The 19,773-nt window shown below is 41.8% G+C and overlaps 1 protein-coding gene, 2 long non-coding RNA genes and 4 other non-coding genes across 11 annotated transcripts; 1 reads left to right on the top strand and 6 right to left on the bottom strand.

Annotated features, from left to right (window-relative positions):
- Positions 1 to 336: 336 nt before the first annotated feature.
- Positions 337 to 407, bottom strand: trnag-gcc (transfer RNA glycine (anticodon GCC)). The gene has a single exon. It is a non-coding gene; the product is annotated as a tRNA-Gly (tRNA).
- Positions 408 to 2,311: 1,904 nt separating this feature from the next.
- On the bottom strand, positions 2,312 to 2,383 carry trnad-guc (transfer RNA aspartic acid (anticodon GUC)). Its single transcript has one exon. It is a non-coding gene; the product is annotated as a tRNA-Asp (tRNA).
- A 79-nt stretch (positions 2,384 to 2,462) lies between these two features.
- LOC125726327 (uncharacterized) lies at positions 2,463 to 15,542 on the top strand. Of its 5 annotated transcripts, XR_007388153.1 has the most exons (5): positions 2,463 to 2,550; positions 2,856 to 2,960; positions 3,293 to 3,449; positions 3,600 to 4,358; positions 13,190 to 15,542. It is a non-coding gene; the product is annotated as an uncharacterized LOC125726327 (long non-coding RNA). The 5 variants fall into 5 exon arrangements; XR_007388152.1 differs by lacking the exon at positions 3,600 to 4,358 and having other exon boundaries at positions 12,428 to 15,542; XR_007388156.1 differs by lacking the exons at positions 2,856 to 2,960; positions 3,293 to 3,449; positions 3,600 to 4,358 and adding exons at positions 11,683 to 11,787; positions 12,121 to 12,277 and having other exon boundaries at positions 12,428 to 14,402.
- Positions 4,769 to 7,857, bottom strand: LOC125726320 (uncharacterized). The gene is made up of 4 exons (XM_049002616.1): positions 7,763 to 7,857; positions 6,322 to 7,003; positions 5,286 to 6,247; positions 4,769 to 5,084 (listed from the first exon to the last, which is right to left on the bottom strand). The coding sequence occupies exons 2-3, from the start codon at positions 7,001 to 7,003 to the stop codon at positions 5,490 to 5,492; spliced, it is 1,440 nt and encodes a 479-aa protein (XP_048858573.1). The 5' UTR covers positions 7,763 to 7,857; the 3' UTR covers positions 4,769 to 5,084; positions 5,286 to 5,489.
- trnag-gcc (transfer RNA glycine (anticodon GCC)) lies at positions 9,195 to 9,265 on the bottom strand. Its single transcript has one exon. It is a non-coding gene; the product is annotated as a tRNA-Gly (tRNA).
- Positions 11,138 to 11,209, bottom strand: trnad-guc (transfer RNA aspartic acid (anticodon GUC)). The gene has a single exon. It is a non-coding gene; the product is annotated as a tRNA-Asp (tRNA).
- Positions 14,459 to 19,215, bottom strand: LOC125726329 (uncharacterized). Its single transcript, XR_007388158.1, has 3 exons — positions 18,833 to 19,215; positions 14,785 to 14,871; positions 14,459 to 14,562 (listed from the first exon to the last, which is right to left on the bottom strand). It is a non-coding gene; the product is annotated as an uncharacterized LOC125726329 (long non-coding RNA).
- Between the last annotated feature and the right edge of the window lie 558 nt (positions 19,216 to 19,773).

Genomic DNA, 19,773 nt, shown 5'->3' on the forward strand with positions numbered 1-19,773 from the left:
GTTAGTAAAATAAAATAAAGGCTACATGCAATAACTGACAAGAAAATGTAGACTTATGGATATCTCTGCTTTGGTACTGGACGAGCTCAAAAACGTTTGTGCTCTGTGTGAAACTCAGGCCAAAATCAGTGGTAAAGGAAGAGTTAACATCTGATGAAGTCGGCACAGACCTAAGTGTATGCTGACAACTTGTCCCTGCCTTTGTGTCTTTTAAGACAACTGTAAACGTGCCTCGGGCAAAGAAACATCCTTCCATTTGCCCAATGACTTCTGTTGTTTTATCGTCCACTATAATGAAGTATCTGGAAAGATTAAGACGGCCAAAACAGGAAAAGATGCATTGGCCGGGAATCGAACCCGGGCCTCCCGCGTGGCAGGCGAGAATTCTACCACTGAACCACCAATGCTTAGACAGAAACCCCACTTCTTTCTTTCCGAGTGACGTTTCATTTACTGGGAGTGCTGAAAAATCCCAAAAATGTGGACAAGTAGGTACGGAACATAGATAGATAGATGGATGGATGAATGAATGAATGAAACTCCTTTTCAAGAACATAACTCACAACTTCACTTGGACTAAACCCTATCGGGGATTCTTTTAGCTAAACATTCCTGTACTGTTTCCCCATCATTTTCTATAGTAGTGCTAAACCACTACGGATGTAATATACTTTCGGCCGCAACTGTGTTCGTGGCGCAACAGCCCGCTTCTGCCAAACCCCCACAAGCGGAAAATTCCGAAGTCCACGTGGTTATTGAGCGGTATTGCGTACATACTATAGAGTGTAGGCCAGGCCTGGTCAACCCTGCCCCGGAGATCCATCATCCTGCAGAGGTGCAGCTTTAATTTAACCAGGCTATCCAACTTTGCTCAGCTGACTGGCCTGACATTTTCAATTCGAGTCTGCACACGCATGTAATTTATTACCTTGTAAATATTCTAGGGTTTGCAAACTACCCCAACGCTTCTGATACAGCCAATTTTAGGTTTATAATGGAACAATATAGATTTGCCTTAAGGTTTATTGCGTGGGTCTGAAAGCGTGAGTTTCACGTATGATGCGTGAGTTGCCCACCTTGATTTAACACACCTGATAAAAATAATCAGGCCTTTCAGTGGAATTTCAGTATTACGGCCATCTTAGTTTTAATATACTGTAGTTATTTCTAATACTGACATACTGCTCTGCATAGTACAACCTACGCTTCTGCATTGCGCCTTCTCCCATCGCGGTTTCCATATATGGCGTGGTCGGCATAAGAAATAAAATGGGATTTTGTTTCTATTACGTTTATGGAAGTTGTACGAAACATCATAAACGACACTCGAAGGCCAGCAGGCGGACATACAAAAAGTTTAGATTCCCAAATGCATAAAATACATACAGCGCTGGTTCGGCGCACGCCGAGCGTCTTTATGGCTGCAGCCTCTCACGTGATTCTCACTGATCTTGCATCTCGCGTCTTTTCGGTTCGTTACTCTCCGCTCACAAGGACAGCACATTCCCTTGATTTTAAGGTGGCGGGGCCCGTGCACCTCCTAACCCCTGCGATGTCGACGGGCCCGCCGTAGATCTTCAGGAGCAAGGCTGGGCGATACAATTGTACACAATTGTCTGCACTTTTAATTTGAAATTTTGCTGTAGGTTTTTCTGTTACTTGCCTTTTGTATTCACGTAATTGGAGTGTGTGTTCAGCAGTGATGGGAAGTTCGGCTCAATTAACTGATTCGATTGTGATTGCAACACTACAACTGTCCGTTGTAATGAATAGATTCTAAAACTGATTTTATGATTCACTTTTTTCGTATTTTTTTGTGCCTGACCATATGATTCAACGAATCATGGGATCGGATAATAAATCTATTTCAATGTTACGTTATTTGATTCGTGTTCAACAAAAATGTTCAGCTTGACTATTCACAAAAAAAAATAACACATACAATGAGTATGGGTAAACTTGCATATGTTGTTGTGTAAACGTCAAAGTAATAAATATCTTAGTTTGTTCTTTGATGACAGAGAAGATCAGAGAAGATGTTTTCTATTAAAATCAAGGGTATGTGCTGTCCTTGTGGTGCATATGTTGTTGTGTAAACGTCAAAGTAATAAATATCTTAGTTTGTTCTTTGATGACAGAGAAGATCAGAGAAGATGTTTTCTATAAGGCTTGGTACATTTTTCTCTGTGCCCCTCAACCCGTCCACAGCATGGACAATGCAGAATGTTTCATGTAAACTTTGACCGTAGTTTAGAGAATGCTTAAAGAAAACGGTGGAACTTTGGAAAAAACACAAGAAAACATGTAGTCTCTCCCCGTCGGGGAATCGAACCCCGGTCTCCCGCGTGACAGGCGGGGATACTAACCACTATACTAACGAGGAATGTTCAAGAGGTTCGGAAAAAGCTCTTTCGATTTTAACAAAAACAAGTACAGGAATCACGATTCTATTGACGCGGCAACCCGTCCGCAGAAAAGACACAACGACATTTTGGATTTCGATTTGGGGCAAAATCAGGATAAAATTAGAATGGTTAAAGAAAACCGGAAGTAAGCAGAGGAAAACATACGAACCTAGATTCGGCCGTTTAGCGGATTATATCGTGTGTCCCCCAAATTTTATCACCGGGGTTTTCAAAATACCGGAATAGTGTTGCCATCAAAATGCCACACACCGGGATCACTGCAAGTGCAGCTGAGTTAATTAATATTTTATTTTATTGAATTTCTGTAAAACCTTTTCATTTATCATTATTTTAGTTAACAATTCTGTTTGTGCATATAATTTGTGTCTATATTATTATATGTAGTATTACTTATTGTGGGGCATTTGTTTCATTGCCAAATTGTGAAAGGTTCCTTTTGTATATTGTTGTGGGAGGGGCACGTTAGTGAGCAGCACACCTTAAACCACCGCGCCAATTCCCAGGCAGAAGCTGCGTGGGAACTGAGCTGGTGAGGTGTGTTGTTTTTTTTGCTCTCTCGGCTTTAAAATTAATTCGTAAATACAACTGTGTTTTCGCTTTATTTTATAAGGATGTAATTTTTGTAACGTTTAGCTCCTGATTCATATGTTTTATCGTAAAAGAGTAAGTTGGTAAATGTGTGTTTTTTCCAGTTTTTTTGTTAATATAATACTAAACAATTTTGTCTTTAATATATTCTGGGCGCTGTTTATATATATTTTTTTGTCTTTTTAAAAATATGTATGTTGGAGAAGCTGCTTGGGAATTGAGCTGAGGGAGAGCACACGCGTCGTGTTGGAGGGCGCTCACTGTGCTTTATGTCACAGTAAACCACACTTGCTGAGACGAAGCTGATGTCGCCGTGATTCCTTCACAACCGTCTGACCTCCGCTACATAAACTGGTGCCGTGACTCGGATCCATTGAGTTAGCAGCTGCCGATCGCCGGGGTTCGACTGTGTGCCCGCGACACCCGAGATATCAAGTTAGTGGACTTGTGGATTTGGTCAGTCGTTGTGAACGGTCTCGTGTTAAACAGCTTTTATTATACAGGCATTTTGAATAATAATGCAGCTTATATGAGAGCACTGTTATAGTCTATTTTTTTTGTGGTTTATATTTTTGTCTGTTTAAGGCCTTTGTTTTTATATTAAACTGTGGCAAGAGAGAAGAGACAGGAGACCGTTGCTTAGCCCGTGAAATGGGTGAAACCACTTTATTAGTCAACAGCAAGAGGGAGAGGTAGATCTGGTTGCCGCCCAGATACCAAAAAGTCTGACCGGAAGCCAAACAAGCCTTCACATCAAGAGCACATCTTCCCTGAGAATTCTGATAGCCAAGGAACCACTACACAGGCCCCCCCAGAATTACAGAGGCAGGGAACCCCACATCTTAGGAGGTCTGATCACCCACCCTGACCTGCTCACGGTATCACCCACAGGAGCAGACACAACTGGGACTAGTGCAGGAACTGAACAGCGTGGGCGACCCCCCCTATGAGGAAGCTGGCCAAGTGGCACTGGGGCATCTAAATCTAAATGGGCTGGCTTCAAATGGTCCGGCTTCAGTGTCCTCCATCACGGGCTATTCTGAAGAAACATGATAGTGGAACATCTTCAGGGCTGAGGGCTGCGAGACAAAGAGAGTGTCCCTCGGATTCTACAGCTTTTGGGGTCTGGACTGTTTTTTGAGTCTTGTGCTTCTCCCAGTTGAGAGGGGCTGGACGGCAGCCTGGCTCTACATACTGAAGCCCGAACCTCTCCCCGGTATCTCGGCTAGATGTCTGAAGGACTGGACATTTGGCCTCTACAGTCACCTTCACAGAAGCCTTGTTCAATTCCACTATTAACAGGGGGTCGAACACTGATGGTAAAGCCACAACTGGTAACTTCAGGTCAACCAGCCTTCAGGTCAACTGAAAGTTCCAGCGCACCACTCCGGTCATGCCTTGTGCCTGGAACAGCTCAGGAGAGACTCGCGACTCGAGACTACCCTCCTCCACCTCAGGGGTCATTCAAGCAGCTTCTCAGGATGTGCTGGATTCTTCATGCCTTTAACATGGAAGGCTTGAAAAGGCATGGAAGGCTTGGGATCTGTGGCCAAGTGGAAGTGGTGCAGGACATCTTCCATTCTCTGCAACAGCTCCAAAGGATGTGGGATTTTTATCCTACAGTGTTCCCCGTTGTACCGTTTTGTTGGGTTAGGTGGAAAAATTCCACAGAATCTGTATGCTTCTCTCAACTTCTCCAAGCCACCTTGATCAACCACAGAGAAAGCTGCAGAGAGAAACTGGCTGAACATGCTGTATAACAACAACAAATTTATTTTTATATAGCGCATTATCACAACATTACATTGTCTCAAAGCGCTTTACAGCATCCTCACCCAAAGCCCCCAGTGAGCAAGCCAAAGGCGACAGTGGCAAGGAAAATGAATGAGTGAATGAGGCTCTGAAACACATTCACGAAGAAATCGCCTCATGCAGTGGAACAAATCAAGTTTAACAACAGCACGTTCCCAGAAATCACCTCTTCCACCATATCCTCTGTGGTTTTCCATGATACACACTGCAAATGTTCTTGTGGAGCAGGATCAAGGACTTAAGGCAGCACAGCAATCCCTATGAAGATATTACAAGATTATTTCAGTGAAAATTAAATTTGGATGAACAGACTTTCTTAGCAAATCAAATCCAACTTAACCAAATCTAGAAACAGAAAAATGGTGCTAAATCTACTGAAAGCAAACAAACCATAAGTATTAAAACATATCACAGCATTTTAATGTGTTAATACTTTCAGTATCCAGATTTAAGTCATACCTGTCCACCCACTGGTACTTTGCTTTCTGGACACCAGCAGCACTGTAGCAGCGAGCAAGACTCTCATATAATGGTTCCAGTGAAGACTCTCACTCTGACTGCAACATCACCCAGGACAAAATCATCCAGTTCTCATTCATGACTGCATATGATGACATGGTGCCAGAACTGAATGTCACTTCCCTGGTCGCCTGCCTTCTGTGGTCACATCTGATGACCTGACCAAATGTGCCCCTGCAGCAGTTGATTGAGAACTGATTCTTGCCGTCTGTACTCCTGGATAAGGCTGTCCACCTGGTAATGTGCACTGACAGAGACACCACACCAGCCATCCGTGTCTTCATACTTCCCAAAGGCAGCAGGCAATTCAGATTTCTTGGCAAATCCAGTAATTGTTCTCTGCCCATACAGCCCTGCCTCACCATCCTTGATGTTCTGAACACTGAGAAGATACGCAAAGTTGGCTCGTTCGTATTTAAAGTGCAGCATTTCTGTAAGCTGGTTGGCCATATCATTTGGCGACTTCCCAGTCCTTCTCAATTCAGCCATTACTCCTTTGCAGATGGCTTTTTTGTAGGTGATGAAGGCTGGAAAGATGTTATTGAAACGTGCCGGCAACTTCTCCAGCCACTGTGGTTTGTCAGCATGCCAATACTTCTTGCACACTTTGCAGCAAAGGCGTGAAGCAAAAATGTAGTACTGACCACTGATGCCTGTGATAACCCTTGGCCGTCCGATACCAGCAGAGGTAACCTGAGGATTAAGGCAGCCGTACAGACAAGGCAAAATGTAGTTGTTCCTCAATCTGTGCATCATAGCATGCTCTGGCTTCCAGATAAAAAATGGAATCCTGACGAGTGACTGTGTGTGTGTGCATGTGAGATTCTCACTCATCGGGCCTTCGGTTTTGGAAGGGGACCAATCAAGCATCATCCTCTCCAATTCCTCATCTTCCTCTATTTCTATAAAACAAAATAGATATGAATAAAAGGCATAATGAATACACAGAACCACATATATGAAACTGTCAGCCAACCTGGAGGATTAGTAGAAGTGTCTGGAAGTGCTGGTCTTGAGGGAGCAGATGCCTCCAGTGTCATCTGAAGATTGCTGTGCTTCAGCCTCAGGTACTGCTGTAGTCGGTACATTTTGCTGCCTGGTACGCATCGCTGTTTGAGGATAAAAGCTGCATACCCATCATCCCTACTGTCCCAAATACCCTTCCAGGTCTTGCCAGCACGGACTCCAAACCCAACCAAATTCTCATCCTCACTTTTGACAGGTGGTGGTGTTGATCTTCCTGCCAGGTAGTGTATGAGGTCCACAATTTCTTGGAAGCCCCTCACATACTCTAAAAAAGACAGTAGATTGTCCTTCTTGGGTCCCTCTGGATTAAACTGTCCAGCCTTCTCATCCTCAACCTTCCTGATCAGGTATAAGGTGTAGCCAACATCATTTTCCAGGAGCCACCGAAAAGATTTGCCTTTGTATTTTCCAAACTGGAGCACATATTCTCCCAACACCTCTTGTTTGTCAGATATATCCCCCCCTCTCATAAAAACAATGGAGGAGGCATTCTCTTTCACCACCTGCTCTCTCTGAGGTGCCGACTTGTCCCGTAGGGAGGGGTTGTCTTTGATCCTCCTAGCTTCATCTGAAGGATCCTGCCTTAGATGTCCTGATGGTCCTCTTCTGAAGGAGACCTTAACCTTTGTCATCTTCAGTGATTAGCATAAAGAAACAAAGAAGGGCATGGAATTATAAACAAGAATTCTGTGATCTGACACCTTTGCTATTTGGTAGCAAAGTAAGCCTAATAGCTTCTAACTGACTTGCTTTAACCTAAAACAACTGAAACAAGGTTTGTTTGAACAACTTTAGTAGGTTTAATACTTAACGATTATGTGAGGAATTCTTTAATATCTAAGTTAACGGCAATGCCAGCAAACAATATGCATAAAAAAAGTTGTAGTTAAATATCAATGACTTACAGGAAAGTTACCGTCACAGTACCTTGCATATAAGAACATACAGCATTAGTATAAGGTTAGTTTATAAACGGTAATCCAGTTTATTCTGTCTCATCCGCTTAGACTCATTCTACTTGACCAGTGTATGCTCGTTTTACTGCAAATTACTCGTTTTCCATAAATGGACACTATCTAGCTTAATAAATGTACTGATTTACCGGGATACTAAAAAAAGATACTTTTGGATTCCTCACGATGAGTGGAATTCTTATAAATTGTACCCACCTTAATTTCCAAAGTCAAACATGTTTTTATTTAAATATTTTATTTACAAAATTATTAAATATTTCAAAAGCAATGCTACCTATGGAGCGAGTGAATAACTAATTCAGCATTACACAGAGAGCTTCGCGAGGGGCTCCGTAAAACTTACAGCATCCAGTTCGATTTTGGAATGTGAAATACATCGGAATATTTAAGAAAATATAAGATTGCTGTTCAGTTTACCTTGGAAAGTCGTCCTTTCCGTTCGACCGGGCGGTTTCTCTTTTAGGTGAATCACCAAATTTGCTGTAATACTACTCCCAGTAGCTGCTCTTTTCCAAAATCCAGTTGTGTCGACTGTCGGTACCGATAAGGGTAAAACGTCATTGGAGGCGTCGAAACAGCGACAAAACATCAACCAGCGGCCGAAAGAATATTACATCCGTACTGTTAAGCACTACCATTGAAAATGAATGGGAAAAGTTAAGGGAAGTTAAGCTAAACTATTCTCGCCGCCCGCGCGGGAGACCGGGGTTCGATTCCCCGACGGGGAGATTTCAATATTTTTAACCCTCTTTTCAGCACTCTCAATTTTCCTCGATTTCCAGGAATATCCTCAAGTGTCCATCTCAGTCCCCCGATTAGAAGTTAAAATTATTCGTTACTTAGAATACACTTTATTGGACAACTCCATGTACAAGGAATTTGTTTTGGCAGTTCTGCCGCTTGAATTCACAGGTAACACAGAAGAACAAATAAGATGAATTAAGGAAAACGGATAAGTAGAAACAAATTTATAAATTTAAATCCCATTCAAAAATTGGTTCCTGAGATTGCAGTTAAAGTGTCTTTCATTGGAGTAGCTCCCATATTAGGTTCCTGCTGTTGGTAATGTGTTATATATCTAACTCTTGCTACAGTGCAAACTTACTCTTGTTACTACTGATGATTGAGTAGAACTTCAACCTCGCTCACTGATAGCAGAACTCGCGTAATGTGCCTTGCTTGTATGTTGGTAGGACAAAGTGTCCTCCCAAATAAATGTGTAAATGTTACAAAAAATAAAGATCATAGGTGACTATTTTTTGTCTTATGTCCACAAGATCAACTGTCACTGTATCCTGAAGAAGCCGCGTGAGCTGCATAGCATTAGTATGACATGTACCATCACTAAAAGCTTGTTCAGTTTTTTTACTGTTTCCAATCCATGACAAAAACTGTAACGCTAAACAAAGTTAAAACAGTCTGCTAAGTTTGTAAACAAGAAACCGAGCACCCCGAAGCACCCTATGTCATAGAAGGGGACATTAATCACTGCAACCGAACGGTTTGTGAAATGTTAGTAAAATAAAATAAAGGCTACATGCAATAACTGACAAGAAAATGTAGACTTATGGATATATCTGCTTTGCTACTGGACGAGCTCAAAAATCGTTTGTGCACTGTGTGAAACTCAGGCCAAAATCAGTGGTAAAGGAGGAGTTAACATCTGATGAAGTCGGCACAGACCTAAGTGTATGCTGACAACTTGTCCCTGCCTTTGTGTCTTTTAAGACAACTGTAAACGTGCCTCGGGCAAAGAAACATCCTTCCATTTGCCCAATGACTTCTGTTGTTTTATCGTCCACTATAATGAAGTATCTGGAAAGATTAAGACGGCCAAAAAAGGAAAAGATGCATTGGCCGGGAATCGAACCCGGGCCTCCCGCGTGGCAGGCGAGAATTCTACCACTGAACCACCAATGCTTAGACAGAAACCCCACTTCTTTCTTTCCGAGTGACGTTTCATTTACTGGGAGTGCTGAAAAATCCCAAAAATGTGGACAAGTAGGTACGGAACATAGATAGATAGATAGATGGATGGATGGATGAATGAATGAATGAATGAAACTCCTTTTCAAGAACATAACTCACAACTTCACTTGGACTAAACCCTATCGGGGATTCTTTTAGCTAAACATTCCTGTACTGTTTCCCCATCATTTTCTATAGTAGTGCTAAACCACTACGGATGTAATATACTTTCGGCCGCAACTTTTTTCGTGGCGCAACAGCCCGCTTCTGCCAAACCCCCACAAGCGGAAAATTCCGAAGTCCACGTGGTTATTGAGCGGTATTGCGTACATACTATAGAGTGTAGGCCAGGCAGCTTTAATTTAACCAGGCTATCCAACTTTGCTCAGCTGACTGGCCTGACATTTTCAATTCGAGTCTGCACACGCATGTAATTTATTACCTTGTAAATATTCTAGGGTTTGCAAACTACCCCAACGCTTCTGATACAGCCAATTTTAGGTTTATAATGGAACAATATAGATTTGCCTTAAGGTTTATTGCATGGGTCTGAAAGCGTGAGTTTCACGTATGATGCGTGAGTTGCCCACCTTGATTTAACACACCTGATAGAAATAATCAGGCCTTTCAGTGGAATTTCAGTATTACGGCCATCTTAGTTTTAATATACTGTGGTTATTTCTAATACTGACATACTGCTCTGCATAGTACAACCTACGCTTCTGCATTGCGCCTTCTCCCATCGCGGTTTCCATATATGGCGTGGTCGGCATAAGAAATTAAATGGGATTTTGTTTCTATTACGTTTATGGAAGTTGTACGAAACATCATAAACGACACTCGAAGGCCAGCAGGCCGACATACAAAAAGTTTAGATTCCCAAATGCATAAAATACATACAGCGCTGGTTCGGCGCACGCCGAGCGTCTTTATGGCTGCAGCCTCTCACGTGATTCTCACTGATCTTGCATCTCGCGTCTTTTCGGTTCGTTACTCTCCGCTCACAAGGACAGCACATTCCCTTGATTTTAAGGTGGCGGGGCCCGTGCACCTCCTAACCCCTGCGATGTCGACGGGCCCGCCGTAGATCTTCAGGAGCAAGGCTGGGCGATACAATTGTACACAATTGTCTGCACTTTTAATTTGAAATTTTGCTGTAGGTTTTTCTGTTACTTGCCTTTTGTATTCACGTAATTGGAGTGTGTGTTCAGCAGTGATGGGAAGTTCGGCTCAATTAACTGATTCGATTGTGATTGCAACACTGCAACTGTCCGTTGTAATGAATAGATTCTAAAACTGATTTTATGATTCACTTTTTTCGTATTTTTTTGTGCCTGACCATATGATTCAACGAATCATGGGATCGGATAATAAATCTATTTCAAGGTTACGTTATTTGATTCGTGTTCAACAAAAATGTTCAGCTTGACTATTCACAAAAGAAAATAACACATACAATGAGTATGGGTAAACTTGCATATGTTGTTGTGTAAACGTCAAAGTAATAAATATCTTAGTTTGTTCTTTGATGACAGAGAAGATCAGAGAAGATGTTTTCTATTAAAATCAAGGGTATGTGCTGTCCTTGTGGTGCATATGTTGTTGTGTAAACGTCAAAGTAATAAATATCTTAGTTTGTTCTTTGATGACAGAGAAGATCAGAGAAGATGTTTTCTATAAGGCTTGGTACATTTTTCTCTGTGCCCCTCAACCCGTCCACAGCATGGACAATGCAGAATGTTGCATGTAAACTTTGACCGTAGTTTAGAGAATGCTTAAAGAAAACGGTGGAACTTTGGAAAAACACAAGAAAACATGTAGTCTCTCCCCGTCGGGGAATCGAACCCCGGTCTCCCGCGTGACAGGCGGGGATACTAACCACTATACTAACGAGGAATTGTTCAAGAGGTTCGGAAAAAGCTCTTTCGATTTTAACAAAAACAAGTACAGGAATCACGATTGTATTGACGCGGCAACCCGTCCGCAGAAAAGACACAACGACATTTTGGATTTCGATTTGGGGCAAAATCAGGATAAAATTAGAATGGTTAAAGAAAACCGGAAGTAAGCAGAGGAAAACATACGAACCTAGATTCGGCCGTTTAGCGGATTATATCGTGTGTCCCCCAAATTTTATCACCGGGGTTTTCAAAATACCGGAATAGTGTTGCCATCAAAATGCCACACACCAGGATCACTGCAAGTGCAGCTGAGTTAATTAATATTTTATTTTATTGAATTTCTGTAAAACCTTTTCATTTATCATTATTTTAGTTAACAATTCTGTTTGTGCATATAATTTGTTTCTATATTATTATATGTAGTATTACTTATTGTGGGGCATTTGTTTCATTGCCAAATTGTGAAAGGTTCCTTTTGTATATTGTTGTGGGAGGGGCACGTTAGTGAGCAGCACACCTTAAACCACCGCGCCAATTCCCAGGCAGAAGCTGCGTGGGAACTGAGCTGGTGAGGTGTGGTGTTTTTTTTGCTCTCTCGGCTTTAAAATTAATTCGTAAATACAACTGTGTTTTCGCTTTATTTTATAAGGATGTAATTTTTGTAACGTTTAGCTCCTGATTCATATGTTTTATCGTAAAAGAGTAAGTTGGTAAATGTGTGTTTTTCCAGTGTTTTTGTTAATATAATACTAAACAATTTTGTCTTTAATATATTCTGGGCGCTGTTTATATATATTTTTTATTGTCTTTTTAAAAATATGTATGTTAGAGAAGCTGCTTGGGAATTGAGCTGAGGGAGAGCACACGCGTCGTGTTGGAGGGCGCTCACTGTGCTTTATGTCACAGTAAACCACACTTGCCGAGACGAAGCTGATGTCGCCGTGATTCCTTCACAACCGTCTGACCTCCGCTACATAAACTGGTGCCGTGACTCGGATCCATTGAGTTAGCAGCTGCCGATCGCCGGGGTTCGACTGTGTGCCCGCGACACCCGAGATATCAAGTTAGTGGACTTGTGGATTTGGTCAGTCGTTGTGAACGGTCTCGTGTTAAACAGCTTTTATTATACAGGCATTTTGAATAATAATGCAGCTTATATGAGAGCACTGTTATAGTCTAATTTTTTTGTGGTTTATATTTTTGTCTGTTTAAGGCCTTTGTTTTTATATTAAACTGTGGCAAGAGAGAAGAGACAGGAGACCGTTGCTTAGCCCGTGAAATGGGTGAAACCACTTTATTAGTCAACAGCAAGAGGGAGAGGTAGATCTGGTTGCCGCCCAGATACCAAAAACTCTGACCGGAAGCCAAACAAGCCTTCACATCAAGAGCACATCTTCCCTGAGAATTCTGATAGCTAAGGAACCACTACACAGCCCCCCCCCCAGAATTACAGAGGCAGGGAACCCCACATCTTAGGAGGTCTGATCACCCACCCTGACCTGCTCACGGTATCACCCACAGGAGCAGGCACAACTGGGACTAGTGCAGGAACTGAACAGCGTGGGCGACCCCCCCCTACGAGGAAGCTGGCCAAGTGGCACTGGGGCATCTAAATCTAAATGGGCTGGCTTCAAATGGTCCGGCTTCAGTGTCCTCCATCACGGGCTATTCTGAAGAAACGTGATAGTGGAACATCTTCAGGGCTGAGGGCTGCGAGACAAAGAGAGTGCCCCTTGGATTCTACAGCTTTTGGGGTCTGGACTGTTTTTTGAGTCTTGTGCTTCTTCCAGTTGAGAGGGGCTGGACGGCAGCCTGGCTCTACATACTGAAGCCCGAACCTCTCCCCGGTATCTCGGCTAGATGTCTGAAGGACTGGACATTTGGCCTCTACAGTCACCTTCACAGACGCCTTGTTCAATTCCACTATTAACAGGGGGTCGAACACTGACGGTAAAGCCACAACTGGTAACTTCAGGTCAACCAGCCTCTGAAAGTTCCAGCGCACCACTCCGGTCATGCCTTGTGCCTGGAACAGCTCAGGAGAGACTCGCGACTCGAGACTACCCTCCTCCACCTCAGGATCACTCAAGCAGCTTCTCAGGATATGGATGCGCTGGATTCTCCATATCTTTAACATTGAAGGCTTGAAAAGATGCAGACCGTTAGGATCTGTGGCCAAGTGGAAGTGGTGCAGGACATCTTCCATTCTCTGCAACAGCTCCAAAGGATGTGGGATTTTTATCCTACAGTGCTCCCCGATGTACTGTTTTGTTGGGTTAGGTGGAAAAATTCCACAGAATCCGTATGCTTCTCTCAACTTCTCCAAGCCACCTTGATCAACCACAGAGAAAGCTGCAGAGAGAAACTGGCTGAACATGCTGCATAACGACAACAAATTTATTTTTATATAGCGCATTATCACAACATTACATTGTCTCAAAGCGCTTTACAGCATCCGCACCCAAAGCCCCCAGTGAGCAAGCCAAAGGCGACAGTGGCAAGGAAAATGAATGAGTGGATGAGGCTCCGAAACACATTCACGAAGAAATCGCCTCATGCAGTGGAACAAATGAAGTTTAACAACAGCACGTTAGCCACGTTCCCAGAAATCACCTCTTCCACTATATCCTCTGTGGTTTTCCATGAAACACACTGCAAATGTTCTTGTGGAGCAGGATCAAGGACTTAAGGCAGCACAGCAATCCCTATGAAGATATTACAAGATTATTTCAGTGAAAATGTAATTTGGATGAACAGACTTTCTTAGCAAATCAAATCCAACTTAACCAAATCTAGAAACAGAAAAATGGTGCTAAATCTACTGAAAGCAAACAAACCATAAGTATTAAAACATATCACAGCATTTTAATGTGTTAATACTTTCAGTACCCAGATTTAAGTCATACCTGTCCACCCACTGGTACTTTGCTTTCTGGACACCAGCAGCACTGTAGCAGCGAGCAAGACTCTCATATAATGGTTCCAGAGAAAACTCTCACTCTGACTGCAACATCACCCAGGACAAAATCATCCAGTTCTCATTCATGACTGCATATGATGACATGGTGCCAGAACTGAATGTCACTTCCCTGGTCGCCTGCCTTCTGTGGTCACATCTGATGACCTGACCAAATGTGCCCCTGCAGCAGTTGATTGAGAACTGATTCTTGACGTCTGCACTCCTGGATAAGGCTGTCCACCTGGTAATGTGCACTGACAGAGACACCACACCAGCCATCCGTGTCTTCATACTTCCCAAAGGCAGCAGGCAATTCAGATTTCTTGGCAAATCCAGTAATTGTTCTCTGCCCATACAGCCCTGCCTCACCATCCTTGATGTTCTGAACACTGAGAAGATACGCAAAGTTGGCTCGTTCGTATTTAAAGTGCAGCATTTCTGTAAGCTGGTTGGCCATATCATTTGGTGACTTCCCAGTCCTTCTCAATTCAGCCATTACTCCTTTGCAGATGGCTTTTTTTTGTACACGATAAAGGCTGGAAATATGTTAGTGAAACGTGAAGGAAGCATTTCTATTGGCTGTTCATCCATACCAACTATCCATGACTGACCTTTCTCTAACCACTGTGGGTTGTCAGCATACCAGCGTTTTCCACACGCTGTAGCGCAGTCGTGAATCAGATGAGGCCTACCCACACCTGCAGCAGAAGAAACTGGAGGCTGAGCACAGCTCCGCGTACATGGCAGAAGATCACTGCTTCAGTCTCCCCATTAAGTCGTCATTCTCAGGTTTCCAAAGGAAAAATTGATTAAGCTGGAAGTGCTTTACAGATGGAAGATCAAAAGTGTCAGCTCTGGCTGAGGTGGGAATGTTAAGGTTACGCGTGGGAGGTGAGCCAAGCTACAGCCCCATTGGTCATATTGGTGCTGGAGAGAATGTTCTGTATGACTTTGGTTTCAGAATTCATTAAGTCACCAAATTTGTGAGGCAAATGCTTAGGTTAACCATTCCAAATCTGTCATGTGGCCCAGGTTACATCTAATTATGAAAGGAATCCATAAAAAATAAGCTTTTGCAGCTTTTTCACCCCAAACAATTTGCTGTGATGTACGTAACGTTCCGTGTGTCTGTTTTCAAATGATGTAATACTAGGAATGATGGAAGCTTTTGGCATCAGCTTCTTTGAAACTTTGTTTAACTATATTCTAACTTTAAAAACTAGATATGAACAAACTGAGTGGTTTCAGTGGTCTCCTGTCAGAAAAAAAGATTTGTTACGTGTGTCACACCACATTTGTACATTTTTTTCCCTCCATTTTCCTGATAGATCAGAATCTTGAAACTTTCAAAATGTTTTTTTTTTTAGTTTATACATGCATCTATCAGAATAACTGTAAATGACAAAGTTTTGCCAAAATAAATTGACTTCAATTGAGATTCATTGTTTTGTTTTGTTTTTTTTAAGTTAACCGTCATGATAGAGCTAATCAGTTTCAGCAGCCAGTGAGGCTGCACGGTGAGGCTGCAGACAGCGATACTCTATTTTTTCTGAAGCTTTGAGCATCAGGGCTAACAGAAAAAAAACTTCTCGACCCAAAAGGAATCATTTTATATTTTTCAATTCAGGACCATTTCATGTGGAATGGACCTCCTGCCTAATTTAAATGTTAACTCATTCACATTGCACACTGACCTTTAAGAGGAGACACTGGAGGCGTAGTAGGAAACAAGAAGCGTAGCTCTTCACTCGGCTCCTGGCCCCCACTTTCTTAAAACTGCTGCATCCAGGGTAATTGGAAAAAGATGAACAAATCTATTTAGGGCTGGTCCCTATCAGAAAGATTAAACTGCAGTATTTGGGGTCTCGCCATCACCACTCATAATGGCACCTTTTGCTATTTAACATATTTGTCATATGCAACAGATAAGGAATGTGCTTTTAATTCTTCATCTTGTCTTTCATTATGAATCCATATATTACTTCGGCCAATTCGCTGCACATAGTGTGGGGACAAAGGACACACACACACACAGACTAGTCCTATATCAGACAAAATCATTCCATTATGGATCAGTTATGTTTAGGAACTACAAAAGGACTTAGTGGTTGATTTGGATGATTTGAATGTATAAATCATTCATAACAGCAATAATTCATTGGGATGAGCTATGAATTCTGTAGGCGGCATTTAGCATTTGATTCTAGTTCATCATCGTCCGTTGCTTTGAGAAGAAAAACCTTGTCAGTTTGGTACATGACAACCGTATAAATGAGCCACAACATGAAGGAAAAAAAACCTTAAAATGAAATTCGAGCTGCAATTAACAGATCGCTCTTGCAAACACACAAACACCGGTCTTGGTGATAAGGCCACTTAAAAAAAAAATTGGTTCTCGTCCTTTTTATTTGGAGGGGGTGGGTCGGGCGGGAGGGATTTTTTTTTTTTTTTTTTTTTTACAAATTTTGATTGACTGTTTGGACTTTGAAATATGTAAGAAAATGCATACCGAAGAGAGCAGACCTACTTAGTACGCCTCCTCAGTTCTTCGTTTGTTGCGTTTCAAATATATTAAATGTAAGAAAATACAAGAATGTAAATTCCTTGATCCATGTGTATCTCAAATGCCTTCCCAACTATGGATTTGGATACTTTATGGTGATGTTTCATTCGTGAATATAAAAATGATACTATTTGAAACCAATATTCTGTTTGTCATTCCCATTCTAAATGAACAACCTAGATTTTAAAATATATATCTAGAAAAAAGTGTATTAAAACATGTTAAAACACGAGGAATTTACAAAATACAGGAACCTGAATTGACAAATTAACGTTAATGCCGTTTACTTACGATTATATTAACCCCAAGTTAATCAAATAATCTATAAACTGGTGCATCAACAAACAATGGTTGACATCCACCCACTTACCCCAGAAAAGAGAGTCTTACTTCAGCTTTGTTGGAATGCTGGACTCGCACTCCAAATACGTGAATAAAAATGGCAAGTAATAGAAAAACCTACAACAAAAATTCAAATTAGAAGTGCAAACAATTGTCTACAATCGGATCGGCCAGCCCTGCTCCTGAAGATCTACGGTTGGTCCTTCCATATCGCAGGGGTTAGGAGGTGCACGGGCCCCAGCACCTTAAAACCGAGGAAATGTGCTGTCCTTGTGAGTGGAGAGAAACTAACAGAAAAGACAAGAGCAACGAACCGAAAAGACGCGAGAAACGCGAGATGCAAGATCAGTGAGAATCACGTGACAGGCTGCAGCCATAAAGACGCTCGGCGTGCCCCGAACCAGCGCTGTATGTATCTTATGCATTTAGGAATCTAAACTTTTTGTATGTCAGCCTGCTGGCCTTCGAGTGTAGTCTATGATTTTTCGTACAACTTCCATAAACGTAATAGAAGCAAAATCCCATTTAATTTCTTATGCCGACCGCGCCATATATAGAAACCGCGTTGGGAGAAGGCGCAATGCAGAAGCGTAGGTTGTACTATGCAGAGCTTAAATGCAGCCCTGCTTTAACAGAACTGATAGAGACAATAAGACCATTCTTGATTATTTCTATCGAGTGTGTTAAATCAGGGTTGCCAACTTACGCATCCTACATGAAACTCACGCTTTCAGACTCTTAAATCTTAAGGAAAATCTATATTGTTCCATTATAAACCGAAAATTGGCTGTATTGGAAGCGTTGTGGTACTTTTCCAACCCTAGACTGTTTACAAGATAATAAAACTGTTAAATGGGTGTAAATGCGCGTGCAGACTCGCATTTCCGCATCTCCCGGGCAGGGTTGACCAGGCCTGGCCTACACTCTATAGTATGTACGCAATACCGCTCAATAACCACGTGGACTTCGGAATTTTCCGCTTGTGGGGGTTTGGCAGAAGCGGGCTGTTGCGCCACGAACACAGTTGCGGGCAAAAGTATATTACATCCGTAGTGGTTTAGCGCTACTATAGAAAATGATGCGGGGGGCCGGGGTACGATTCCCGGCCAATGCATCTTTTCCTTTTTTGGCCGTCTTAATCTTTCCAGATACTTCATTATAGTGGACGATAAAACAACAGAAGTCACTGGGCAAGTGGAAGGATGTTTCTTGGAATGATGGAAGCTTTTGGCATCAGCTTCTTTGAAACTTTGTTTAACTATATTCTAACTTTAAAAACTAGATATGAACAAACTGAGTGGTTTCAGTGGTCTCCTGTCAGAAAAAAAGATTTGTTACGTGTGTCACACCACATTTGTACATTTTTTTCCCTCCATTTTCCTGATAGATCAGAATCTTGAAACTTTCAAAATGTTTTTTTTTTTTAGTTTATACATGCATCTATCAGAATAACTGTAAATGATAAAGTTTTGCCAAAATAAATTGACTTCAATTGAGATTCATTGTTTTGTTTTGTTTTTTTTAAGTTAACCGTCATGATAGAGCTAATCAGTTTCAGCAGCCAGTGAGGCTGCACAGTGAGGCTGCAGACAGTGATACTCTATTTTTTCTGAAGCTTTGAGCATCAGGGCTAACAGAAAAAAAACTTCTCGACCCAAAAGGAATCATTTTATATTTTTCAATTCAGGACCATTTCATGTGGAATGGACCTCCTGCCTAATTTAAATGTTAACTCATTCACATTGCACACTGACCTTTAAGAGGAGACACTGGAGGCGTTTGAAAACAAGAAGCGTAGCTCTTCACTCGGCTCCTGGCCCCCACTTTCTTAAAACTGCTGCATCCAGGGTAATTGGAAATAGATGAACAAATCTATTTAGGGCTGGTCCCTATCAGAAAGATTAAACTGTAGTATTTGGGGTCTCGCCATCACCACTCATAATGGCACCTTTTGCTATTTAACATATTTGTCATATGCAACAGATAAGGAATGTGCTTTTAATTCTTCATCTTGTCTTTCATTATGAATCCATATATTACTTTGGCCAATTCGCTGCACATAGTGTGGGGACAAAGGACACACACACACAGACTAGTCCTATATCAGACAAAATCATTCCATTATGGATCAGTTATGTTTAGGAACTACAAAAGGACTTAGTGGTTGATTTGGATGATTTGAATGTATAAATCATTCATAACGGCAATAATTCACTGGGATGAGCTATGAATTCTGTAGGAGGCATTTAGCATTTGATTCTAGTTCATCATCGTCCGTTGCTTTGAGAAGAAAAACCTTGTCAGTTTGGTACATGACAACCGTATAAATGAGCCACAACATGAAGGAAAAAAAACCTTAAAATGAAATTCGAGCTGCAATTAACAGATCGCTCTTGCAAACACACAAACACCGGTCTTGGTGATAAGGCCACTTTAAAAAAAAATTGGTTCTCGTCCTTTTTTTTTGGAGGGGGTGGGTCGGGCGGGAGGGATTTTTTTTTTTTTTAACTAACAAATTTTGATTGACTGGACTTTGGACTTTGAAATATGTAAGAAAATGCATACCGAAGAGAGCAGACCTACTTAGTACGCCTCCTCAGTTCTTCGTTTGTTGCGTTTCAAATATATTAAATGTAAGAAAATACAAGAATGTAAATTCCTTGATCCATGTGTATCTCAAATGCCTTCCCAACTA

Source organism: Brienomyrus brachyistius, unplaced genomic scaffold, assembly GCF_023856365.1.
Source record: "Brienomyrus brachyistius isolate T26 unplaced genomic scaffold, BBRACH_0.4 scaffold70, whole genome shotgun sequence".
NCBI lineage: Eukaryota > Metazoa > Chordata > Actinopteri > Osteoglossiformes > Mormyridae > Brienomyrus > Brienomyrus brachyistius.

Coding starts and splice junctions, on each gene's coding strand:
- LOC125726320 (XM_049002616.1), bottom strand. CDS start 7,003: ATGACAAAGGTTAAGGTCTCCTTCAGAAGAGGACCATCAGGACATCTA. Junction 6,248..6,321: donor CACTTCTACTAATCCTCCAG/GTTGGCTGACAG, acceptor TTTGTTTTATAG/AAATAGAGGAAGATGAGGAA.